This window comes from Syngnathoides biaculeatus, chromosome 8 (assembly GCF_019802595.1).
Source record: "Syngnathoides biaculeatus isolate LvHL_M chromosome 8, ASM1980259v1, whole genome shotgun sequence".
NCBI classification, from domain to species: domain Eukaryota; kingdom Metazoa; phylum Chordata; class Actinopteri; order Syngnathiformes; family Syngnathidae; genus Syngnathoides; species Syngnathoides biaculeatus.
The window spans coordinates 4,949,175-4,976,724 of NC_084647.1; the positions used below are offsets into that span (position 1 = coordinate 4,949,175).

At 41.7% G+C, this 27,550-nt stretch overlaps 1 protein-coding gene and 1 long non-coding RNA gene across 6 annotated transcripts in view; one reads left to right on the top strand and one right to left on the bottom strand.

The window, feature by feature from the left end:
- Positions 1 to 26,214, top strand: part of zbtb44 (zinc finger and BTB domain containing 44) — a 28,320-nt gene extending 2,106 nt beyond the window's left edge. For 4 of the 5 annotated variants that reach the window (XM_061826650.1, XM_061826648.1, XM_061826651.1 and 1 more), the window contains 5 exons: positions 2,018 to 3,118; positions 3,384 to 3,468; positions 14,337 to 14,488; positions 18,854 to 19,154; positions 22,824 to 26,214. In XM_061826650.1, the coding sequence (XP_061682634.1) occupies positions 2,056 to 3,118; positions 3,384 to 3,468; positions 14,337 to 14,488; positions 18,854 to 19,154; positions 22,824 to 23,235 (2,013 nt within the window). In that variant the 5' untranslated portion in view covers positions 2,018 to 2,055 and the 3' untranslated portion in view covers positions 23,236 to 26,214. The remainder of the gene's footprint in view (positions 1 to 2,017; positions 3,119 to 3,383; positions 3,469 to 14,336; positions 14,489 to 18,853; positions 19,155 to 22,823) is intronic. The other variant, XM_061826652.1, reaches the window with a different exon arrangement.
- The window catches only part of LOC133504433 (uncharacterized), a 52,433-nt gene extending 25,475 nt beyond the window's left edge, over positions 1 to 26,958 (bottom strand). The window contains exon 1 of the long non-coding RNA XR_009795957.1: positions 26,854 to 26,958. This is a non-coding gene — a long non-coding RNA (uncharacterized LOC133504433). The remainder of the gene's footprint in view (positions 1 to 26,853) is intronic.
- Positions 26,959 to 27,550: the final 592 nt, after the last annotated feature.

Below are 27,550 nucleotides of genomic sequence, written 5' to 3' on the forward strand. Positions count from 1 at the left end.
GTGTTGGTTTTTAGCTATCCATAATGCACTTAGTTTGTCTCTAGAGCTTTTCAAAGTTCTAACTAATAAATGCAGAAGTACTGCAATACAGCAAACTGCATTTTATTTAAATCTAGTGCAACAGTTATTCAAACCAGTGGTCCACAGGTAGCTTTGAAACCAATCTCCCATTTCATAATAAAATCAAACAAAATATCAGAAATTCCACTTACTGCAGTAACCAAAAATGATCTTTTCAAATGGTCAGGTACTGTTTTTAGAATGCTTTTTGCAGCTTTATTTGTTTGTTTTTACTGAGCAGCAGGACAGAGAAGGCCAAATGCGTTTTTTACTGTTTCCTTGCCCAAATGGTTAATTTGAAAGGATGGCATCAATCTTTGTCAACTATAGGCCAGTGAAGCTGTTGGAGACTGTGAATAAAGGCTATACAAGTAAATTTGGCTGACTTTTTTCTTCAGCTTTAATCCTTGCCACTCAAGCAATGATTCATCTTATTTGGAGCTTTTCCCAATACCCTAAACGTCACATACTTAGGCCTTCTCGTAGTTACTGTTAATTAACTCCCCGATGAGCTCAATGTTCAAGTATGTTCATTTTTAAAAATCATGTTTGAACACATTAAAGCATTCGGATCGGTGTTAAGATTTGTCATGCATAAGCGCACACCCTCATCATGCCAAAAATGCGACGTCATAGCGACAATACAGTCTTCAAATTGAAGGTGATTAATCTTGGGATTTCAAAAGACAATTGATTTGGTACATTTGTGCCTGAATAAATAAACCATTGATGCCACGTTGGAGGAATCCAAGAGTCTGTACCTTATTTTTTTACCCACTATTTTTTCCTGATTGGTATGTGTAATCTGTAATTGTATGACTTCAACGACATTCACGTTTTGAAGGTTGTGCTTGGTGGTCACGAATACATTTAACAACCATGCGACATGAAGAAACTACACTGGGTGTTTAGTTATACCATACAGTGTGCACTTGCCAATTTGGAGTTTACCGTTTGCGGCCCCGCATATTTGCAGATTTTGCTCTCCAGGGTTTTTTTTTGTTTTTTTTTTAAATCTATTGTATTTTCACCATCGTAGAGGTCTTAAATTCTCTTCTAAATAGATGAGGCGCAATACTAAACATTAAACATTACAATGTGGTGCACCTTATGTGCACAAATTTTATCATTTGCAAATGTGTGATTTGTCCAAAAAGGTACAATACACTTATAAACACTGGTTAGAATGTTTGGATGCATGCTAGACCTTTTTACCATGCATGTAAGCGACCATTCGATGGCGGGCGTGAGGCAGTGATGAACAATTGCATTTTATATCTACAAGTAGAAAAAGCTTCCATTGCTCCACACACTACCTGTGTAGGCAGATCATTATTGATGATATTATTCACAATCTTGGTGTCAAATCAAAACTGAAATTATCACACCACAGTAAACATAATAGCAGAACTAGCAAAAACTCAAACAAATAAAAGAATGACTCAAGAAATAATTGCCACCAAACACTTTGAACGCTATTTACATCCTCCAAGCAAGCTATGCGACACGAAGGACCTCCTTAGTGCCACAAAGCATGTTGGGAGCTCTTCTGTTCACAGATATAAAACGCAATTTATTCTTCTCTACATTGTGAGTGCCATCATATGGTGTCTTACAGACAGACTAAAATGTGTAGTGTAACTGTGTTGAAGTGTACTTCATTGGACAAGTCATATAAGAATTGTGGTTAAAAGAAAAGCAACTCATTTTGGAGAAAATGCAAGATTTTTAAGTGCATATGATGATTACAAAATATGGTACCTATCATACAAAGGTATATTAATGCTGCATCAATTATTCACAAATTTTCGTTATTTTGTGGGGGTGTAAAGAATGTAACCCCTGCGAATAATGGGGGAACACAGTATTTTTCTTGTGTAAGTGCAAATCCTTTTTTTTGTTATAAAATTAATTAACTTCTCTAGAAGATTATGTACTAAATACTTTCTCTTTGTAGGAGACCTTTTCTTGTTACATGTTCAGAAGCTGACGAACATGGGAGTCAAAACCTTTACCCATTGCTCAACATCCCACAGCCAGGAGATGCTCGAAAAGCTCAACACTTTGCGTAACCAAGGTCACTTGTGTGATGTTACCATCAGGGTGCAAGATAAACACTTTCTGGCACATAAAGTGGTCCTGGCCTGCTGCAGTGAATTCTTCCGTTCAAAACTGGTGGGCCGGCCTGAGGAGGAGGACAAGTTTGTGTTGGACCTTCACCATGTGACAGTTAGTGGCTTTGCTCCTCTGCTGGAATACGCCTACACATCGACGCTCTCCATCAGCACAGAAAACATTATCGATGTCCTTGCAGCTGCGAGTTACATGCAGATGTTCACAGTAGCAAGTACGTGTTCAGAGTTCATGAAGTCAAGTATTTTATGGAGTCCAAATAACAACAGTAATGACACACTTGCAGAAAGTAAACCCCATGACTCAGCACCTGAGAATGCCTCTTCGAACTGTGCCCTGACACCACTGGGTGACAGCGTGTCTCCTGTGTCATCTGACTGTAGTGTAATGGAGAGAAATGTTCCAGTTTGCCGCGAATCACGCAGGAAACGGAAGAGTTTTGTAGCTATGGCTTCGCCTGAGAGTCCTCTCAAATGCACTTCACAGATGGTGAATACCTCTCCCCAGGTTTCCAATCCATCCCCCTCATTTACAGACAGTACAGCACAGCCTGTAGAGTCCTCCCTAGCCTTCCCGTGGACGTTCCCATTTGGGATTGATAGGAGATTCCACTCGGACAAATCAAAGCTTCCGCAGAGCTCCCGGTGCCAAGAGCAGGCAGCCACAGTTACTTCTGAGGTGGTGGTTGGTCGCCGACTCAGTGACTTTCTGACATGTGAAAACTCTAAGGCTGTGTCGCCACCTGGACCAGCGGAGGAAGAAGATGTTAGAGTGAAAGTGGAGCGCCTCAGTGATGAGGAAGTCCAAGAGTCATCCACCCATGCTGCCAGTGCCTCCCAGAGCTCACTCAACGATCAACAGACGGTGCCAGGAAGTGAACAAGTTCAGGAGGATCTCCTCATCAGTCCACAGTCATCATCCATAGGTGGGATTATTTATGATACAAAATAACATGCATAAATAGCTGTCTCATTTGCTTCAGTTTTGGTAAAATTAAGGCTGGAGATAATTATTTTAATAATCATACGTTTTCTATAATTTTTACACTTCTCTCATAATTGGTTTACCGATACATTGCGAGAGCAATGCAAATCAGAAAATTCTGAAAAAAACATCCATCTCTCTGTTCATACATCCGTCCATCCATCCAATCTCTGAACATGCTTTCATTTGTGTTTTTGTGTTTACAGGATCACTGGATGAGGGTGTCTCAGAGGGCTTGCCATCTCTTCAGAGCACCTCTAATGCTGGAGCACATGCAGAGGATGATGAAAGGTATCAATTTGTTTAGGTTTACAACAAAGCAGGTCAAACATGGAAAAGACCATAAAACATAAACCACATTAGTAGCTATCACAGCCCTTTTTTAGTAATGAATTACAATTTTGTGTTTAAAATGCAACCATATGTTGCACAAAACCACATCACAAAATTAATTGCAAATATGTGATGAAAGTAATGTAGACCTGAATTAACATCTATTACAATTGATGTTCTAGTACGGTGAAACCTCTATATAACGAACCCCATTACAATTGATATAACATTATAATGCTTCCAGTTTCTTCTTTTGGGTAGGTGCTACCGAACAATGCAAGCCAAAATGAACAGGCCTTGCAACATGTTCGTCCCTCTTGTAATAAATTTTTTAAACAGCTGATTTATAATTTTACCGCAACATGGTGCCATCTTTTTGTCTTGAGTTTGTTTGCACATTCTGCTGGGCCAAATATTATTGTATATTATATATTACTCGTGCACTCACTGTAGTAGCCTCACCATCTGCACATCTGTTGGTGACCAGTACAATTCTCTAGTATATAGAGTAGCATCTACACCACTTACTCAATCGCCGGAGGAGTATCTGCAACATTTGTACAATCAACATTGTCCCAGATTATCACACGACTAGTCACTTTAAAGGTCTACGATACGTAAAGCATGATTTTTAGTATGGAATGGACCCATCCGTTTTTTCACCACATGTCAGAATGTTGTCGTATGTGGATTTTTGCATCTCCCGCCATGAAAATCCTCTCGAGGCATTCGTGTTGGAGAAGAACCAGGAAGTGACGTTTTTTACAGTAGCGCAGTCGAGTGTTTATATTGGTTTATACCTATTGTACTGGCAAAGAATTACTTGATTTTTTTCATCGTGTTATTCAAAGTGCCAGCTTGTCATATTACTGGATTTTGCTCGAACACTCGGGAGGGCTAATTCACTGTTCACACTTTTCAAAACACTCGGTTCGTCGTGAAAAATGGATTGCACAGATGCAAAGGACGAGAGCTTTGTGGGTTCTAAATGACAGCTAGGTGTGTATAGAGGTATTAAAAAAATAGTTGTGGGGGAAAAATTTGTCTCACAGTTTATAGCATACGTTACAGTGGAGAAAATAAGTATTTGAACACCCTGCTATATTGCAAGTTCTCCCAATTAGAAATTATGGAGGGTTCTGAAATTTTCATCGTAGATGCATGTCCACTGTGAGAGACATAATCTAAAAAGAAAACTCTAGAAACCACAATGTATGATTTCTTAACGATTTATTTGTGTGATACAGCTGCAAATAAGTATTTGAACACCTGTCTATCAGCTAGAATTCTGACCCTGAAAGACCTGGTAGTCCACCTTTAAAAGTCCACCTCCACTCCATGTATCATCCTGAATCAGATGCACCTGTGTGAGGTCGTTAGCTGCATAAAGACACCTGTCCACCCAATACAATCAGTAACACAGTAACTTGTAACATGGCAAAGACAAAAGAGCTCTCCAAAGACACCAGAGATGAAATTGTACAACTCCACACAGATGTAAAGGGCTACGGAGAAATTGCTAAGCAGCGTGGTGAAAAAAGCTCCACTGTTGGAGCAATCATTAGAAAATGGAAGAAGCGAAACATGATGGTCAATCTCAATCGGAGTGGAGCCCCATGCAAGTGGTGTCTCAATGATCCTGAGAAAGGTGAGGAATCAGCCCAGGACTACACGACAGGACTTGATCAATTACCTAAAAAGAGCTGGGACCATCATTTTCATGGTGATTGTTGGCTATACACTAAGACGTCATGGTTTGAAATTATGCATGGTACGGAAGGTTCCCCCGCTTAAACCAACACATGTCAAAGCCCATCTTAAGTTTGCCAATGACCATTTGGATGATACAGAGGAGTCATGGGAGAAAGTTTTGTGGTCACATGAGACACAAATTTAACTTTTTGGTCATAATTCCACTAACTGTGTTTGGAGGAAGACAAATGATGGAGGAAGACTTTTTACCTGGCTACATTTGGCATCGCTGCCCACTTTTCATCTCTACTCCCTCAAAGCCAAAAAAGCCAGAATAGAGACTGACATATCAACGTTTGAGAAGGCTGACAGGCTGTGTGAGGAGGCAGAAGAAAAGAGGAATCTGAGGTTTATCACCGAGGGCAATGCACTCAGAGGCAGAGCAAAGGACGAGAGCCACTTTGGCACCTCTGCAGCAACAAATAGAGGAGGCACTGGGTAGGCTCAAGAACCTAGAGTAGAGGTGCTGAGACAGACATCAGTAGAAGACATTTGTGTATATAGTTGCAATTGTAGTGAGAATCAGTTTTTCTGTATACTGTTATGTGAAGACGTTGACAATGGTCATATCAATGAGAACTACCACAAGGGGCGACAGGTGATCGCTGTCAAAGGTACTGAGATACTGGAACATTTGATGAACCAAGAACGGTTGATGGCATAATTGGGTGAGTCTTTTTTCCTTACTCTTGATTTCCCACGATGGCCCTAAATTTTTCGTGTCAGCCCCTAAGAATGCGCCTAAAAAGCCCTTAAATTTTTTTAGTCAGACTGAGTATGAACCCTAGGGCAATTTAGAGTCTCCAATTAATGCATGTGTTTGGGATGTGGGAGGAAACTGGAGTGTCTGGAGAAAACCCACACAGCATGGGGAGAACATGCAAACTCCACATAGGGGGCCGGGATTTGCACCCTGTCCTCAGAACTGTGAGGCCAACTATCTACAGCTGGTCCACCGTGCCGCCTCAGGATCACCTCTTCTTCTTCTTTTCCTTTCGGCTTGTCCCGTTAGGGGTGGCCACAGCGTGTCATCTTTTGCCATCTTAGCCTATCTCCTGCATCTTCCTCTCTAACCCCAACTGCCCTCATGTCTTCCCTCACCACATCCATAAACCTTCTCTTTGGTCTTCCTCTCGCTCTTTTGCCTGGGAGCTCCATCCTCAGCATCCTTCTACCAATATACTCACTCTCTCGCCTCTGAACACGTCCAAACCATCGAAGTCTGCTCTCTCGAATCTTGTCTCCAAAACATCCAGCTTTGGCTGTCCCTCTAATGAGCTCATTTCTAATTCTATCCAACCTGGTCACTCCGAGCGAGAACCTCAACATCTTCATTTCTGCCACCTCCAGTTCAGCTTCCTGTTGTTTCTTCAGTGCCACAGTCTCTAATCCTTACATCATGGCCGGCCTCACCACTGTTTTGTAAACTTTGCCCTTCATCCTAGCAGACACTCTTCTGTCACATAACACACCAGACACCTTTCGCCAGCTGTTCCAACCTGCTTGGACCCGTTTCTTCACTTCCTGACCACACTCTCCATTGCTCTGTATTGTTGACCCCAAGTATTTGAAGTCATCCACCCTCGCTATCTCTTCTCCCTGTAGCCTCACTCTTCCCCCTCTACTTTTCTCATTCACGCACATATATTCTGTTTTACTTCGGCTAATCTTCATTCCTCTCCTTTCCAGTGCATGTCTCCATCTTTCCAATTGTTCCTCTGCATGCTCCCTGCTTTCACTGCATATGACAATATCATCTGCGAACTTCATGGTCCAAGGGGATTCCAGTCTAACCTCATCTGTCAGCCTATCCATTACCACTGCAAACAGGAAGGGGCTCAGAGCTGATCCCTGATGCAGTCCCACCTCCACCTTAAATTCCTCTGTCACACCTAAGGCACACCTCACCATTGTTCTGCTGCCATCATACATGTCCTGTACTATTTTAACATACTTCTCTGCCACACCAGACTTACGCATGCAGTACCACAGTTCCTCTCTTGGTACTCTGTCATAGGCTTTCTCTAGATCCACAAAGACACAATGTAGCTCCTTCTGACCTTCTCTGTACTTTTCCACGAGCATCCTCAAGGCAAATAATGCATCTGTGGTACTCTTTCTAGGCATGAAACCATACTGTTGCTCGCAGATACTTACTTCTGACCTGAGTCTAGCCTCCACTACTCTTTCCCATAACTTCATTGTGTGGCTCATCAACTTTATTCCTCTATAGTTCCCACAGCTCTGAACATCCCCTTTGTTCTTAAAAATGGGAACTAGAACACTTTTCCTCCATTCTTCAGGCATCTTTTCGCCCGCTAGTATTCTGTTGAATAAGTTGGTCAAAAACTCCACAGCCATCTCTCCAAATTGCTTCCATACCTCTACCGGTATGTCATCAGGACCAACTGCCTTCCCATTTTTCATCCTTTGTAATGCCTTTCTGACTTCCCCCTTAGTAATCATTTCCACTTCCTGGTCCTTCACTCTTGCCTCTTCAACTCTTCCTTCTCTCTCATTTTCTTCATTCATCAACTTCTCAAAGTATTCTTTCCATCTATTTAGCACACTACCGGCACCAGTCAACACATTTCCATCTCTATCCTTAATCAGCCTAACCTGCTGCACATCCTTCCCATCTCTATCCCTCTGTCTGGCCAACCTGGAGAGATCCTTTTCTCCTTCTTTCGTGTCCAACCTGGTGTACATGTCTTCATATGCCTCTATTTAGCCTTTGCCACCTCTACCTTTGCCCTACGTCGCATCTCGATGTACTCCTTTCGCCTCTCCTCAGTCCTCTCAGTATCCCACTTCTTCTTCGCTAATCTCTTTCCTTGTATGACTCCCTGTATTATGGGGTTCCACCACCAAGTCTCCTTCTCCCCTTTCCTACCAGATGACACACCAAGTACTCTCCTGCCTGTCTCTCTGATCATCTTGGCTGTCGTCGTCCAGTCTTCCAGGAGCTTCGGTTGTCCATCGAGAGCCTGTCTCACCTCTTTCCGGAAGGCCGCACAACATTCTTCCTTTCTCAGCTTCCACCACATGGTTCTCTGCTCTACCTTTGTCTTCTTAATCTTCCTACCCACCACCAGAATCATCCTACATACTACCATCCTATGCTGTCGAGCTACACTCTCCCCTACCACTACTTTACAGTCAGTAACCTCCTTCAGATTACATCGTCTGCACAAAATATAATCTACCTGCGTGGTTCTACCGCCGCTCTTGTAGGTCACTATATGTTCCTCCCTCTTTTGGAAATAAGTGTTCACTACAGCCATCTCCATCCTTTTTGCAAAGTCCACCACCATCTTCCCTTCAAAGTTCCTTTCCTGGATGCCGTACTTACCCATCACTTCTTCATCGCCCCTGTTTCCTTTACCAATATGTCCATTACAATCTGCACCAATCACAACTCTCTCGCTGTCTGGGATGCTCAGAACTACTTCATCTAGTTCCTTCCAGAATTTCTCTTTCAACTCTAGGTCACATCCTACCTGTGGTGCATAGCCGCTAACCACATTATACATAACACCCTCAATTTCAAATTTTAGTCTCATCACTCGATCTGATACTCTTTTCACCTCCAAGACATTCTTAGCCAGCTCTTCCTTTAAAATAACCCCTACTCCATTTCTCTTCCCATCTACTCCGTGGTAGAATAATTTAAACCCTGCTCCCAAACTTCTAGCCTTACTACCTTTCCACCTGCTCTCTTGGATGCACAGAATATCAACCTTTCTCCTAATCATCATGTCAACCAACTCCTGAGCTTTTCCTGTCATAGTCCCAACATTCAAAGTCCCTACACTCAGTTGTAGGCTCTGTGCATTCCTTTTTTTCTTCTGATGCTGGATCCGGTTTCCTCCTCTTCTTTGTCTTCGACCCACAGTAGCTGAATTTCCACCGACGCCCTGCAGGTTAGCAGTGCCGGGGGCGGGCGTTGTTAACCCGGGCCACGACCGATCCGGTATGGGATTCTTTAGATGAACGCTCATATTTGTTTGCCACAGTTTTTACGCCGGATGCCCTTCCTGACGCAACCCTCTGCATTTATCCGGGCTTGGGACCGGCCTACAGATTGCACTGGTTTGTGCCCCCATAGGGCTGCATTTGCCTCAGGATCACCAAAATTATTAAATTTTTTAGATGCCAATGCCACAATATTGATATGAATTCTCGGCAAGTGGCCTTACAGCCATGTCAGTGCAGGACTCGTTTCACTGTGAATGATTACACTTTCTTAACAGCATCATCCAGCATCTTCACACGGTCTAACGTTTGTCATTGGGTTGATTCACCCATTTCAAACCATAACATGTTCATGTCTGGGGCACACAGCCCATCTCCTTCTTGAGTAGTGTGATGGCTTGGCATTCTCATGAAGTTTGAACACATTACAACACATCTGGAAATTGCACCCAAGGATGAGGCAGACTTATGGAGCCCCATGATTCTTTCTCTGATTTCCTAGTTGAGTCCTTTTTTTGGCAGCATTATAGACGAGTGTTTACAGCGTCTGCCTTACAGTTCTGAGAACGGGGGTTAAAATTCCGTCCCCTTCCCTGTGGCGTTCTCATGTTCTCCCTGTGCCTGCGTGGGTTATGCGGGCATTTCCTTCCCAAAAAACACAAAGCATCCATTAATAGAGTCCCTAAATTGCCCTTAGGTTTGATTGTAAGTGCAGATGGTTGTTTGTTTCTATGTCCTCTGCGGTTGCCTGGCAAACAGTCAGGGTTGTACCTCGCTTCCTGCCCCTAGATAGTTAGATTATGCTCCAGCACTCCCGCAACGCTTGTGAGGATGAGTGGTTTAGAAAATAGATGGAAGGATGGATTTCTTTTGATATTTTCCCATGATTGCAAACAAGGAACCAGATTGATGCCTTAAATACATCCCCAGGTGTGCTGTCAATTAACACGTCAGACCTATCACGACCTTCCAAAGCCATGACCTCATCATCTGAGCTTCCCCATGTTCTTAAAAACAGTACTTTTTGTGTTTTATAAACTTTTGACCTCAAAGAAAAAAATATAAAACCCTCTAAGAAATTACCTCTCTCATTTATTGAGATCTGGGTTGAATGGTGGCACAGCTGTAGACCGTTGCCCTCACAGGACTAGGGTTCAAAACGTGCCCCTCCCGGTGTGGGGTCTGCATGTTCTCCCCATGCCTGCATGCGTTTTTTCCAGCCACTCCAGTTTCCTTCCACATCCCAAAAACATGCATTCATTGGAGACTCGAAATTACCCCTAGGTGTGATTATTGTCTGTCTCCATGTGCCCTGCAATTGGCTGTCAAACCCGCCTCCTGCCCGATGACAGCTGGGATTGGCTCCATTACTCCCGTAACCCGCATGAGGGTAAATGGCTCAGAAAATGTATGGATGGATTATTGAGAGTTCTCTCTCATTCTTTTCCCAAAATTTAGTATGTACAGGGTTCGCACGCGTCCCTAAAAGTCCCTAAAAACCCCAAAATTTTCGAAGATGCATTTAGGGGCTCCTAAAAGTCCTTAAAATCCACGAAAAACGGTCAAGCCCCTGAAAAGGCCTTAAATTATAAAAAAATCAAAGGTAGGACCTCTACCGCCAAAATTCTCCCGAAAAAAAATTATCTTTTTATTTTAAAAAAAAATAGCGATCGGTCTGGCGTCTAAAACAGCCGGAGATTGTCAACGGAAGTCACCATGTTGACAACGAGTCCCCATCTTGTCGTCGATATTCCATTGTTTGTTTCCGTGAGTCGGCATTTCACTTCGTCTTCGTTACGTCTTTCATCGATCCAACTTGTATCATGGGGAAGTGCATTTTTCAAGATGCTTGGGTTGAAAGTAAGGAGTTTGGAAGCTGGGTTCGTTGAGATGCAAAAGATCAGCACATGTTTTACTGCCATCTGTGCAAGCAGAGCTACCAGCTAGGAAAGATGGGCGTCAAAGCGCTGGAGTCGCACCGAAAAAAAAGGAAACACGCTGATTTGACGAAGACTCTCTCATCTTCTGTTGGTATGAATCTGTTTCTAAAATATAAAGCCAGTGAAGCATCAACTTCAGGCAGTGGTACTAGCAGTGCATGCGCACCTACAGTTGTCCAGCCATCGACTTCAACCAGCCAGAGGTCAGACTCTATGAACGTAGTTCAATACACAAAGGCGGACTCGTTAAAGGCAGAGATCGTGTGGACTTAAAAAGTGATCTGCAGCCATTACAGTTACAAATCTTGTGAAAATAATTCGAAAGTGTTTGTTGTCATGTTCCCAGACAGTGACATTGCTAAAAACTACCACTGTGGGGAAAGGAAGACTTCGTACGTGGCTACATTTGGCATCGCTGCCCACTTTTCATCTCTACTGCCTCAAAGCCAAAAAAGCCAGATTGGAGACTGACATATCAACGCTTATTGAGAAGGCTGACAGGCTGTGTGAGGAGGCAGAAGAAAAGAGGAATCTGAGATTTATCACCGAGGCTAATGCACAAAGAGGCAGAGCAAAGGACAAGAGAGCCACTTCGGCACCTCTGCAGCAACAAATAGAGGAGGCACTGTGTAGGCTCAAGGAGCAAGAGTAGGGGTGCTGAAACAGACATCAGTAGAAGACATTTGTGTATATAGTTGCAATTGTAGTTAGAATCAGTTTTTCTGTATACTGTTATGTGAAGACGTTGACAATGGTCATATCAATGAGAACTACCACAAGGGGCGACAGGTGATCACTGTCACAGGTACTGAGGTACTGGAACCTTTGATGAACAAAGAACAGCCGATGGCACCATTGAGTGAGTCTATTTTCCTTACTCTTGATTTCCCACGATGGCCCTAAATTTTTCGTGTCGGCCCTAAAATTTTTTCCGTGTCAGCCCCTAATAATGGCCCTAAAAAGCCCTTAAATTTTTTGGGCCCGACTGAGTATGAACCCTCTATGTAGGTGATCCTGAGGAGAGGTTTAGTCTGATTTGACTTCAGAAAGTGAGAAAAAAAACGTCTTTGCACAGGGTATGTAAATTTTTGCCTTCAACTGTACAATCTGGCTAGATTCAGCCAAGTGAGGTGTCCATGCCCATGTGTTGCCTTTATTAAATGTGTCAACATTACATCAAAGGCAATGTATTGACATGGTGGCCATGTTGAATGTGCCAACATTTCCAGGCATTGTTTTGATGTGGTGGTCATGATGGCAAGAGTTCTAGCTATTGTCAAATATATAGTTCTGTGAGTTCAGAGAGAGAGGAGCTTTGCATGCATGGTGTTTTTTTTCCCCCCGGTTATTGTTGCACTGTAATGGAGTCTGGAACATGCAATTTTTGCTAAAGTAACAGTTATTTTGTCAAGCCATTCATCTTTGCCTATAACATCTGATTTTCCCGATTATGGAAATAGAAACCACACTAATTGCCTCATGAAAGCCCACCCTATTTGCCAGTAGTCACTACAACAACAAGCAAACCAGCAAGGTATTTTTGGATGCAATTTAAAACTTTTCGCATACTGTATTTTCAAGCTTTTTTTTTTTTTTTTTTTTTTAAATTTAACTTTGTACTGTACTGAATGTTTTAAAAAACGAAAAAAGTACAACATAATTTTGTATTGTACAGTAATGTATGCAATTGGCGATAAAAGAAAATGGTTTAATGTAATGGACAATTGTCTATAACGGATGACCCCCGCCCCAATACACACACACACACAGACACAGACACACACACACACACACACCACACACACACACACACATCTACATTGGTGTTTCACTGTCGATCAAAAATATAAAAGAAATAAGAAAGAAATAAGAAATTTTACGGGTTGGCACTGGATAATTAAACCTGGATAATTAAATCATTTAATAAAAAATAATTTTTCCTTTGTTTCTTTTAAACAAATATTGAAATTGTGGTTAAGAATGTTATGTTTTGGGATTACTTTTTCTTTTTTTTTTCTTTTTTATCTTTAGCCTTTTTTCACTAAACACACACAAAGCACAAAAAATAAACTGCTGTTTCCTGTAGGCCAGGGCTAAATGTTAGGGTGAATTGATATGAAGATTTTTTTTTTTTTATAATTGAATGATAAAAAATAAGATTCCAACACAGCAGAATATTGATGAATTCATTTGCTTTCATGGTTTGTTATTATGTAATACTGTATCATGATGCTCTTGTCAGTAGACGTAACATTACTGTCAGTGTCTGCCAAGTACAGAGATGAAGAGGAAATTGACGTGACACTTTTCATCACCAAATTGTCTCCATAAAAGCAGTTCAAATGATAAACTATATTAAATGTTAATTTGTGTTTTTATCAATAAAAGGAAAATGTTGAACGATGCACTTATTCAATAATCCTTATGAAGGATCTTTCAGGACTTTATATAGAATTTTCTCTGATTCTAACTTTTTAGTTGAAGATAAACACTAACATTCTAAATCTTTGGTCAATCTTAGATGGCTAACTTTAGCTACCAAATAGTTGTAACAGATTTCAAAACCAGGACAAAGTGAGTGTTTACCTCTGGCCCCCAGATGACTAGTTAGTCTCGTCCTCCAGCCCATTATGACAACCAGAGTGGAATTAGCGGCTCATGGGTTGATGATGAAGGCAGCTAGGTAGGTGTGAGAACTAATGTGAAATGACACTTGAAATCTATATCGTAATAAATATGCATGTTTCAATTGGATGCCTGGTGGCATTGCCTTTTGTCTTCCCTGATGCGCCGCTCCTCACAGTCTGGAAAGCCTGTGAGTCTGACTGCTTAGCTAGCAGAGGCTAGACGGAGGATTGAACAGGCAGTCTTGATTCCCTAGTGTAGTGAATGAGGGAAATATTTTGTTTTGCAATATTCCGTTTCAATTAGCCATTACCAAGTTTGTGAACAGGCAGCAGGAAACCTTGGGATATCTCTAAATATATGTTTTAAAGGAGCAGGAAGAATCAGAACATGTTAAAAGTTTGTATGACCAAAACGGTTTATGTAATGTCACCACCCATGCTCATATTAAAACACTGTATAAAATATTAATGATCATGTTTATTAAAGATTAAAATGTTATTGTTTTGATAAATCTGTTGTTCTTTGTTTCAGGTTAGAGGGTATTCAGTATCCGTACCACCTCTATATCGGCCCCTCAGCACGGCCCGGCACCAATGCCCCTGACAGGCCCTTTCAGTGTCCAACCTGTGGAGTTCGATTCACGCGCATTCAAAACCTGAAGCAGCACATGCTCATACATTCCGGTAGGTAAAGACGTGAACATTTCAGACGTCAACAGTGTCAAAGAAAAAATATCAAATGTGATGTAACATTTCAGAATGATGTTATCCTCAATATTACTGTTTCTGCCAATGCCAGTGATTAAAATATAAAAATGTGCAGGGATTACAGTACTGTGTATACAGTAGACCCTCAATAAAACTTTTCCCAATATAACATGGATATAAAACATATCGTTGGGACTGAACATCTCTAAATAGTTTCCATTTGTCACTTAAAATGCCGTTGACCAGGATACTTCCATAATTGTCCGATGTTGTTTACTAGCGTTCTGGCACAATGCAGGCAGAGAATGGGGCTGACATATTTCCTGGTCACAAATATACAATATGACGAGATCCAATTCAAAAAGCCGTGCCTCCCATACATACATGACAACCGTGGTTAATTTTGCACATTGACATGGCGGACATTCGATGATGGTTATTGCTATTGTCTATTGAACTTTGAAAGCTGTGCAGCTACAGAGCGGCATGGCTGCTGTGTTAATCCTAAGGAGTTCAAAACACAAGTCTTTGGCGTATGAAACATGCTAGTTTTTGTACAGTAATTTTTTTTTTATTTTTTTTTGTCAAGCCAGCTCAATAATGGAGTGGATAGGAGAGGGGTAAAGTGCATAGGGACTCGAGAAGGTGAACTACGAAACACGGGTGGTACAAAACAAGGTGACTCGTGAGCTAGTTTGGCCTGACGTGACTTTGGCAGAATAGAACGGGAGGACAAAAAATGAGCTCTGCTTGGGCAACCCCGCTGGCCACCACCCGGGAGTTCTGGATAAATTTCCCTGTGGGTGCTCCAGAAAAGGTCATAGGGAAAGGACTTGGGCTTAAACTCACGGGATCTAGAGACGGGGAGATGTGACAAAAACTGACTAGGACTTGTAAAACTGCGTAAGGAACCGGAAACATCAAAATCTGTCAGAGTTTGAATCGGGCAGGCAGTCATATAAACGGTCATATAAATTTTTGGTCGGTTATAACGGTCATATTGGGTGCCGACAAGGCTCACTTTGGTGGGCACCTAAAGTGAGTTGCTTGGCGGGGTAGTTCAGGAGGTCGGCCACAGGAGCAGAAAACGGTCGTTGGTCGAGCGGCGCTGCCAGAATGAGAGGTGGTTGCTCCTTGTCCAGCGCCACCGGAGCAAGAGGTGGCAGTCGCTGGTTACCGCTGCCGCTGGAGCACGAGGTGGCGGCCGCAGGTCAAGGACTGATGTAGCAAGAGCACGAGGTGGCTGCTAGTTGAGTGCCACCGCCGGTGAGCAAGAGCGAGGGGTGGCTGCTGCAGTTCGAGCACCACCACAAAAGCAGTGGCTGGCACTGGTCGGGCACCGCCCGTATGGAACCAAGAAGTGGCAGCTGCGGCCATCGGAACGGCGGCCACAGAATACTCGCCACTGCCAGAGCAAGTGCCGACAGCTGGTCAAGTGCTGCTGGAACAGGAGCAAGAGGTGCTCGCCACGGACTGGGCACTGCCGGAACAGGAGCAAGAAGTGCTCGCTGCAAACCTGTTGCCACTGAAACAAGAGCAAGAGGTGGTCGCCCCGGGTTTGGCACAGCTGGAACAGGAGCAAGAAGTGGTCACCATGGGTCAGGCAATGCTGGATCAGGAGCAAGAGGTGGTCGCTGCGGGCCGGGCTCTGCCGAAACAGGAGCAAGAGGAGGTAGTCTTGGAACAGGAGCGAGAGGTGGCCGCCGCAGCCCAGGAATTCCCCACTTTTGAATCATATTGACAAGAACATCAAACCAAAATGCCATCTGTCTCATCATAGAGGCCTGCTGTTCCGGTTGAGCCTTAAGATAGAGATGGAGGGCATTAAGTTGTTCATCCTGGTGCGCTTGAAGGGCTTCATGCACCTGGTCTGAGTCTGGTGGGTCCATGTCTTGGCCAGTTTGTTCTGTCACGAGCAGGACAAGGGATAGGACCCACATGCACAAGTCCGCAACAAGAGGTTGTGAAAGAAGGAACGTTTAATTCAGGCAAATGTTGGTAAAGAGTCCAAAAGATGAAAGTATCCAAAATATGAGTCAAAAAAGCTAAAAAGGCAAGGACAAAAAAATAAGGCAAGGTCAGAATCCCATGGCTCAAAAAGATGGAACAAGAAATGCGAGGACATATAAATGATGAACATGGGAAGGAGGCACAACAAAGAGCAAAGAACAACGACAGCTACGAGGCTTATATGCATGGCATAATTAACGCAAACAAGGCACAGGTGAATAGGCTCTCTCTAACCTTGTCTCCAAAACATCCAACTTTGGCTGTCCCTCTAATGAGGTTGTTTCTAATCCTATCCAACCTGTTCACTCCAAGGGAGAACCTCAGCATCTTCAGTTCTGCTACCTCAAGTTCTGCTTGCTGTGGTTTCTTCAGTACCACCGTCTCTAATCAGTACATCATGGCAGGCCTAACCACTGTTTTATAAACTTTGCCCTTCATCCAAGAGACTCTTCTGTTGTATAGAACACCAGACCCCTTCCGCCAACTGTTCCACCACGCTTGGACCGGTTTCTTCACTTATTTACCACACTCTCCACTGCTCTCTATTGTTGACCTCAAGTATTTGAAGTCATCTACCTTCGCAATCTCTTCTCTCTGAAGGTTCACCCCTCCTGCTCCGCCCCTCACATTCATACACATATATTCTGTTTTACTTCAGCTAATCTTCATTCCTCTCCTTTCCAGTGCATGCCTCCATCTTTCTAATTGTTCCTCTTCCTTCTTTCAGCTTCACTGCAGATCACAATATCATCTGCGAACATCATAGTCCAAGGCGATTCCAATCTAACCTCATCTGTCAGCCTATCCATTATGACCACAAACAGGAAGGGGCTCAGAGCTGATCCCTGATGCAGTCCCACCTCCACCCTAAATTCTTCTGACACACCAACGGCACACCTAACCACTGTTCTGCTGCCCTCATACATGTCTTGTAGTATTCTAACATATTTCTCCGGCACACCAGACATGCGCATGCAGTACCACAGTTCCTCTCTTGGTAGTCTGTCATAGACTTTCTCTAGGTCTACAAAGACACAATGTAGCTCCTTCTGACCTTGTCTATACTTTTCCACGAGCATCCTCAAGGCAAATAATGCATCTGTGGTACTCTTTCTCGGCATGAAACCACGCTGTTGCTCGCAGATACTTACTTCTGTCCTGAGTCTAGCCTCCACGACTCTTCCCCATAACTTCATTGTGTGGCTCATCTTTATTCCTCTATAGTTTCCACAGCTCTGAACATTGCCTTTGTTCTTAAAAATGGGGACTAGCACACTTTTCTGCCATTCTTCTGGGATCTTCTCTCCTGCTAATATTATATTGAATAAGTTGGTCAAAAACTCCACAGCCACCTCTCTAAATTGCTTCCATACATCCACTGGTATGTCATCAGGACCAACTGTCTTTCCATTTTTCATTCTGTTCACTGCCTTTTGTAACTTCCCCCTTACTAATCATTGCCACTTCCTGGTCATTCACGCTTGCCTCTTTGTCGACTCTACCTTCTCTCCCATTCTCTTCATTCATTAACTTCTCAAAGTACTCTTTCCATCTACTTAGCACACTACTGGCACCAGTCAACATATTTCCATCGCTATCCTTAATCACCTTTACTTGCTGCACATCCTTCCCATCTCTATCACTCTGTCTGGGCAACCTGTAGAGATCCTTTTCTCCCTCTTTCATATCCAACCAGGTGTACATGTCGTCATATGTCTCTTGTTTACCCTTCGCCACCTCTACTTTTGCCCAACGTCGCATCTCAAAATATTCCTTACGCCTCTCCTCACTCCTCTCCATGTCCCACTTCATCTTCGCTAATATCTTTCCTTGGATGGCTTCTTGTATTTTGGGGTTCCACCACCAAGTCTCCTTCTTCCTGTCCTACCAAAAGGCACCCCTAGTACTCTCCTGCCTGCCTCTCTGAATACCTTGGCAGTAGTATCCCAGTCTTCTGGGAGCTCTTCCTATAATATTGTGCAAACCGTATAGAAAAATGAGAAACAACTTTGATAACACAACAAATCTACAACATAGCGGGACCATGAGGCGTGATATAGCGGCGTGTGTGTGTGTGTGTGTGAGTGTGTGAGAGTGTGTGAACACCCCCCGCACTCCATAAAAAAATTTAACTGGAAGAAATCTGTAATTGTTTTTGGAATCCTCCCGTGTTCACAGTTTCTTTATCGTTGCCATTCTGTGAGTCATTTGTAAAATACTGTACACAGTAATTTCCCCGACCCATGGTATCACCCACACAAGTATTAAACATGCCTACACAGAAAGCACCTGCATCAGAATCTCAAGTGTTGCTTTTCTTTATATTACCAGGCATTAAGCCTTTCCAGTGTGACCGCTGTGGGAAAAAGTTTACACGGGCCTACTCCCTAAAGATGCATCGGCTGAAGCACGAAGGTAAACGCTGTTTCCGGTGCCAGATTTGTAGTGCCACATTCACGTCCTTCGGTGAATATAAGCACCACATGAGGGTCTCCCGACACATAATCCGCAAGCCGCGGATTTATGAGTGCAAAACGTGTGGCGCCATGTTCACCAACTCTGGCAATTTAATTGTACACCTGAGGAGTCTGAACCATGAGGCATCCGAACTAACAAACTACTTCCAGAGCAGGTGAGGAGTCCAGGGGCGCTCTCCCCATCATTCACTCAGATCAATTTGGAGTCAGAAAATCTCTATTATATTGATCTCAGTATGTGACATTAATGTACTGTAACTCTTTTTTTCTTGCTCTCTATACTTAAGGGTGTATAATGTTTTTGAGGTTTTGACTTTAATCAAAAAGTGTTAGTTTAAAGCACAGACACCAGAAATTGGATGCAAATACTCTTTAGCGTAGTGATTCTCAATGGGTGTTACAAATACCTCGACAGGTAAACAGGCTCCCCTATTTGTCTCCAAAAGAATCAATTATTGTAAATGTTCAAACCGTGCATAATGTTACAATTGCTTATTAAATATATAGCACAAATACATTATTTAAAGTTCACATGTATTTAACTTTTAAATACAATATACATGCATTAAATTATTTAGATATATTAGTTTGCAATCACACATTTATATCAACCTTTTGTTGAACTTTTTTTGATGCAAAAACATCTTAATTAAATTATTACTTCATTTTTTTCCCCTATATTAAACGGCAGTGTTAATGTGAAAATTGCAATATGTTACAGTCACTAACAAAATTACTGAATATACTTTTCAGGACTAAAACCCTCTGCGTTGTTTATGACAAACACCTGGGCCTATTAGACCACAATATATTAATGTTGCTCTTGATGTTTTGAAGTGGTACTTGGTGTAAGTTTAAAAAAACACTGGTATCGAGTGCAGTAATCCGCACGTTATTAAAAAAAAAAAAAAAAAAAAGCATGTCAAACCAAACAACATTTGGACACAGCAGTGAAATACTGAGAGAGTTTAGTCTGGTCAGATAAGAGCAAAATGGAATGGATGCCATAATGCACACCATGTTTGGAAGAGAAATGGCACTGCACATTACCCTAAAAACACAGTACCACCGGTGAAGTTTGAAGGTAGGAACATGGCGTGGGGCTACATTTGACCAAATGGTCATGATAAACTTACAATTATTAAAGAATGGATGGGAAAATGGACCGAGACATTCTTAACAAAAATCTGCTGCCATCTATGAGGACGAGAAAATGAAACCTAGGTGAACATTTCAGCAGGATATTTATACAAAACATAGTGTCAAGGAAACTCGATTACTCTCAAAGAAAAATAATCAGGCTGTGAGAATAGCCCAATCGAATTCAATCGAAAATCTGTGGAAAGAACTGAAACTCAAGATGCATAAAAGAACCCCGAGAGACCATAAGATTTGAAGACTGCTTTCACGGTGGATAGGGCTAAAATCACATCAGAACTATGCATGGGACTAGTTTCTTCAAACAGGAGACGTCATGAACTTATCATTGCGAACAAAGACTTTTGTTTCACTGTACAGTATGAAATAAATACCATCCATCCTTTAATCCATTTCCTTAGCCGCTTATCCTCACGAGGTCCACGGGAGTGCTGGAGCCAACCCAGCTGGGCAGGAGGCAGTCTACACCCTGAACTGGTTGCCAGCCAATTGCAGGGCACATAGAGACAAACAGACACACTCACAATCACACGTAGGGGCAATTTGGAATGTCCAATTAATGTTGCATGTTTTTGGGATGTGGGAGGAAACCGGAATGCCTGGAGAAAACCCACGCCGGCACGGGGAGAGCATGCAAACTTCACACAGGCAGGTCCAGGATTAAACCCGGCCAACTATGAGGCCAATACTTTCCAGCTACTCCACCGTGCCGCCTCAATAAATACCAGTTAGTGTCAATTTTTCCCCGTGCAATTTAAAAGTTTTTGACACAACTTAATTTCTGAGTTTATTTGTTGTACTTTTTTTGTATGTACAGGGAAGAAAATAAGTATTTGAACACCTAGCTACATTGCAAGTTCTCCCACTTAGAAATCATGGGGTTCTGAAATTTACACCGTAGGTACATGTCCACTGTGGGAGAGATAATCTAAAAACAAAAATCCAGAAATCACAGTGTATGATTTTTTTTTTTTTTTTTTTTTTTTAATGATTTATTTGTGTGCCGCAGCTGCAAATAAGTATTTGAACACCTGAGAAAATCAATGTTAATATTTGGTACTGTAGCCTTTGTTTGCAATTACAAAGGTCAAATGTTACCTGTGGTTGTTCACCAGGTTTGCACACACTGATGGAGGGATTTTTCCTCCACACAGACCTTCTCTAGATGAGGCAGGATTCTGGCTGTCGCTGAGAAACATGGAGTTTCTTCATCAAGCTGTGATCTCAAGGTCTCAATGGAATTATTCGTAGCTGAGTGTGAAGGTGCTCGGATGAGAATCAGCACCCTTAAATCTGAGACAGTGCTTCTCAGTTGGAAACTGGTTGTGTGCGCTCTCCAGGTCAGGGCGGAGATCCTTCCCCAAGTGGAGGAATTGCAATAAGTTGGGGTCTTGTTCATGAGTGAGGAAAGAATGGAATCAAAGATTGACAGGCAGATCGGTGCAGTGTCTGCAGTAATGCAGACTTTGTATCAGTGCATTGTGGTAAAGAAGGAACTAAACCAAAAGGCAAAGCTCTCTATTTATCAGTCCATCAACATTCCTTCCCTCACCCATGCTTATGAGTTGTGCTTCATGATTAAAAGAACAAGATCCCAGATACAGGCAGCCGAAATGAGTTTTCTCCACAGGGTATTTGCGCTCTCGCTTAGAGAGAGAATACGAAGCTCAGTCTTCTGGGAAGGGCTCACACTTGAGCAGCTGCTCCTCCGAATTGAGAGGAGCTAGATGGCTGGGGCATCTGATTTGGATGACTCCCTGGTGAGGTTTTCTAGGCATGTCCCACCACGAGGAGACTGGAGATGAGCCAAGAGACGAGGGATGGCACAGAACACTCTGGCGAGACTCACTCTCTCAGGTTGGTTGGGAATGCCTGGGACAGCTGGGGGAGCTCGCTGTGGAGAGGGATGTCTGGGCTTCCCAGCTAAAGTTACTGCACCTGTGGCCCAACCTCAGATAAGATGAAGAAAATGGATAAATTATTGTGCCTTTTAAAAACAAAAGTTTAATAATTTTGGTGATCAAGACTAACCTGGAACAGGAGGCATTTAGTCTGAGTTGCCTTAAGACAGTGAGACAAAAGATGAAATGTTTTTACACACTGTATGTAAACGTCCGGCTTCAACTGTGTGTGTATATCATACATACATACATACATACATACATACATACATGCATACACAGGCATCTCAAGTCCATGCTGCTTAAGCAGCTGCCCCTGAAACCTGACCCCAGATAAGCGGAAGGTAAATGGATGGATGGACATAGGTCATCACTTCATCAGTTGTCTGTGCTGCAGGCACTTTATTTTCAGTTCATTTTTTTTGTTCTGCTAAAACTGTTATTTTATAATTAATTCTTGCAATGCTTCAAAGATTAGGAAAGATTGTATTATTACTACTACAAGCTATAAATATGACTTGCACACCACAAATGTTCATCGGTCTGCCCGAACAATATATATTTTAAATAAGTTTCTTCTATAAACAGGATTTTGGATGGGGGCACATTCCAAAGGGGGCACTCCAAAAGAGGGCATTATTAATAATAGAATAGATTTTTCGTAACACATTTTGATTTGTCGAAATAAAAAGTTCCAGGGTAGAAGTGAAAAGGCTGTGAAATGATGCTGATGATCTTGTTGTTGTTGTTTTTCTCTCCTAAAAGTGATTTCCTCGTGCCCGACTACCTGAGCCAGGTGCACGAGGAGGAGGAGGAGGAGGTGCTGGGAGTCCAATATGAATTGGAAGGATCCCAACATCACCCTGTCTATGCGGGCAGCACTTCCACTACAATTACCGCCTCATCCTCCTCCTCCATCCAGATGCCTGTCATCTCCCAGGTCTCCTCCTCTACCCAGAATTGCGAGAGCTCACCTGGCTTCCTTTCACCTGATTCAATGTATCCACTGGAAGCCTCCACCTCCTTCAAGGTACATACTGGTGGCGCTCTTCCCCTGGCAGAGAAGACCAAGATGGACAACAGAGAAGGAGGCAGTTCGCCTGAGGTGTTTGAACAAGAAGATCGTCCGATGGAGAATATTCAGGCCAGGGAGTTGGCTTCCATCACCATTGAGTGATTCAAGAGTTGTTCTTGCCCATATTGTGCTACTTTCTGGTCATATCTCAGATCTATAATCTGTGGAATATTGATGCCAAAAGAGGTCGAGTGGACACGTTCACATTTTAAAACATATTCATGAATCAAATTTTCTCAAGACTTTGGTTACCCTTGTGATGGTTCTTCCACCTCCAAAGGAGTAATTTATCGTCCCCCCCCCCCCCCCCCCCCCAATAAGTGGTTGATGGTCTGAAACATTTATTTATCCTATTTGACGTGATTGCACTACCACTGGAGGTACTATATGTTCAATTCTAGCCTGGTTCTTTCGGAAAGTGCCTGAGAATAGATGAAGAGGACTTGAGTTTGCCAACAATAACAAATTAAGCCTTTACAAACGGAGCTTTTTTTATTTCCTTTACAATGATCGTGGAAGTTTGTATGGACACACACATCCATCTTTCCTATTGAAACAGGCAAGAAGTTAAATGTCATTGTCTATTGAAATATGTATTCATGTAGTTTCCTGTCTGAATGCAGTATATGCCGACTGTTGTGGAAGAATGCCAAGTGTATGTACAGGTACATCTATTTTTAATAGAATACACGCAAAGTACATTTAATCAATACACTTTTAATTTGAGTGAAAGTTCCCCGTGGTTTTTTTTTTTTTTCTCAGTGTGAATTAAAAATGTGAAAAGTGACATCACAAAACCCGAAATTTCATTCACTGCCAAAACCTTTGGCCACGACTGTGGAAAGTAATTCCTTTCAATTTGCAAGATTTTCAAAGCTAATTCAGTATTATAAGTCTGAAACAAACTCAATGAAATGTGGGGGTAGCTTTTAATGCTGGTTAGAGTCCAGTCCGCTTGTGTAATTTGATAAAAATGTTATTTATTTGTACACTTTTACTTTAGAATCCTTCTCCACATCTGGTTATATCCTCTTTTCACTGATCACTTTTCCACATGTGAACTTGTTTTTCATTACTATACCTAAATGCAACAGCAACGTTTTCGGTGTCACGTTTTCTTCATATTGATGTTTTCCAAACAGAGCAATGAACAGCTGGATCATATAAATGTTTGTGATCTTTATTTGTAAAATGACTAGTTGCATAACAGTCTTGCAATGGATGTTGTATGACTGTTGGAAGTTTGTTACAAGATGAGTATCATTTCCAAAAAGTTATCCCCTGCACGATGATACCAAAGCACACGTTGTGCTGCCTGTTCCCATTGCCACTTTTTCAATCAAAGCAGAGCTGCTTGATTTTATGTGACGAAAGTACTTGATATATGGTTGGTTGTGTTCCTGTATTTTTGTGATTTTAGGATGAAACCTGTGTTTGCAACTCACTTTAGAGAGATTGCTGGTAGACATTCAAGACAATAATGACTTACATTATCACAAATTGAATGCTACTGACTGACTTGCTAATTATGTATTAAACCTCTATAAATGATGCAGCTGCCACTTTAGGTCCAAATAAGAGGATGTACATGTGTTTATCTTTTTTTTTCCAACAAGAGTTGATTGTAGAGATGAGCATTGTGTGTTTTTGCAACTGTTCCAATTGTTCAAATTCACTGAGTTGATGTCACACAGTGCCATTGTGTAACCCACCTTTTTGTAGTTGTGCCATTTGACTTTTTGTCAGACTAAGCGCAAGCTCTCGACCTATAGGACCAAATGTTCTCTTCTCTCATGGGATGATTTGCCATGGCAATCAGTACTTGCACATAAAAGAAAGTGATAATCATGATAAGCAGTCCATGTAGTTTATTAAAGTGTTTTTACCCTTAAAGAAACTGTACATTGTGTATCCATGAGTCCAGCCTTAGTAAACGGACCTACAAACTAGTTGCACACTATCAAACATTTGTACAGCTTTTCCTCCATTTGTCCATCATATGTTCATTACTTATATCTGTGATGTCTGATTTTAAACTTGGTTTTTACATATATATGTATACAAGAAATGAAATGCTGCTGAAAAGTGCCCCAATTATTTTTGTGAACTAATAAGTGTGCAATAAATGGACATATGTTTTGAAAGTTAGAATTCTTTTAAGTTCCCAGAATGCTGAATCATATACATATGTATTTAAAAAAAATAAAAAAATGTCATTTATTTTTTGAAAAAGAAACCCACGTGATCTGTGAAACAGAGTGTTGGTTCTGTTCTGGTCTGTGTTCCTCCCTAAAGTCGCATGTTTCTGCTGTGTAACGTTGAGCATGTCATCTTTAGTTGCTGGTGTTTTCTGTCACGTCTTAATGTGTTAATCTAACAGCCTAGTTTTGGATCTGTTGCTGAAGCATGATCTTTATTTCCCGTATAATCAGCCCTTTTTTGTGCAGTGCTTTAATATGATCTTGATTATTATACAAAATATGCCTTTACAGTGTACACTTGGTGTTGTATACCGGTTTTCTACCAGTCTATGCTTTATTTAAAAGTTCTCTTCATAATAGCACACACACACACACAAATATATATATATATATTTATGTGTGTGAGTCCATGTAATATCGTCGATTTTCTACCATGGTCACTGATGGCACCTTGTTAAATGTGAATAGTTTCAATTGGGGTAATCTTCATTCTGTGACAGTTGTTTGTGTATCTTAAATAATATGCAGTATAAATGTACATCATATGTTGCATATTCTTTATATTGTAGGTTACTTGATTACAACCTACTTTCAGACAGATGTCTTTTGTGTCTTTGATACTGTACTTAGTTTTGAGAAACTGTCTAAAAAAATCCCGGTTAGTGATATCAACTGCACATTGGTAAGAACTGATGTGATGGTGTGTGTTTGTTTTTGGTTTTTTTTAGCTGGCTCTTAAAAACCGATAATGCCACTCTGTATTTTAAAGGTTTGTAGTTGTACTGATTCTGAATTTGTTAGTGTTCTCGCTCTGCAGTCCTGTTGTTAAAAAAGGTGTTTTTGTAAATGCATAACATGCAAATAAAAAGAACTAATACCATGTGTGGAGTTGTTTCTGCTCATTCCAGTAGGGACCCGAGTTTTGGGTGAGGTAGTGCATCTGAATGCAGATGAGAGGAGTGATTTGGTCTCAAAAGGACCAAACAGCATATGTGGCTTTGCGAAAGATGGTACAGAAAAAAACAAGGTCGACATAAAAGGTAACAGGCAGTTCAGAGATTGAGGAGATTTTTTTAGTTTTTTTTTTTTTTTTTTTTTACCAAAATGAATAGTTGGATGGAACTTAAAGAAATTTATGACAGGCTTTTTCAGCCTGCTTCTTTGAGATCACCTAAACACAAAGCTCTCGATAAATTATATTTTATTAACAGGATTAAACATGTCATGACGTGGCCCCCTACTTCTAATGGAACATTTAGGAGACATGAACATAAAAATAAGGCTGTGAAAACTTTTTTGGTTGCTTCAAGCCAACATTTGCATCACCGAGAACCACTCTACAAGAATGTTTAGTTTAAAAGGTTGTGCTTTTCATATTCAAGTTTTATGTTCCTCAAAAATATTTCCCATGGAGTATTTCTTCTTTTCCTTGTGGCTTGTCCCTCTGATGAGCTCATTTCTAATCCTATCCAAACCTACTCACTCAGAGCAAGACCCTCAACATTTTCATTTGTCCTACCTCAAGTTCTGCTTCCTGTCGTCTCTTCAGTGCCACCGTCTCTAATCCATACATCATGGCCGGCCTCGCCACTGTTTTATAGACTTTGCTCTTCATCCTAGCAGAGGCTCTTCTGTCACATACAACTCTAGACACCTTCCGCCAATTGTTCCACCCCGCTTGAACCCGTTTTTTCACTTCCTTACCACACTTCCCATTGCTCTGTATTGTTGACCCCAAGTATTTGAAGTATTATTAATGTTATTTATTTGGACCTCGCTTGTTGTTTGATTGTTTTGATCAAATAGAACTCAACCATATTCTAATTGTATTGAATCTTATCTATAAAAAAAATCTTTGTGGCATATTGATGGCAAACATACACAGTTTATCTGATGAAAAAAAAACAGGTGGACAAATATGACTGATTAAGCACTTATTTTAGCCTGCTCCACTTGATCCTTGTTGTGTAACACTTGGCTCATCACTTCCTACTTGTAAGAGTTTTTTCCCCCTGTGGTAGGTGTTCGTTGATGTGTTTATGAGTGGTTTATTTTTTGTCTATGTGTGGACATGCACAGGCAAGAGGAGGAAGTAGGAGAGGTTTAGAGCAAATGGAAGTTAGCAAGCAGACAGATAATGCAATGTTGGGTTGCGGAGCCAGGAAAAATAAAACAGTGCATGACTAATGCACATGTCATACAGTCCCAATCAAAGG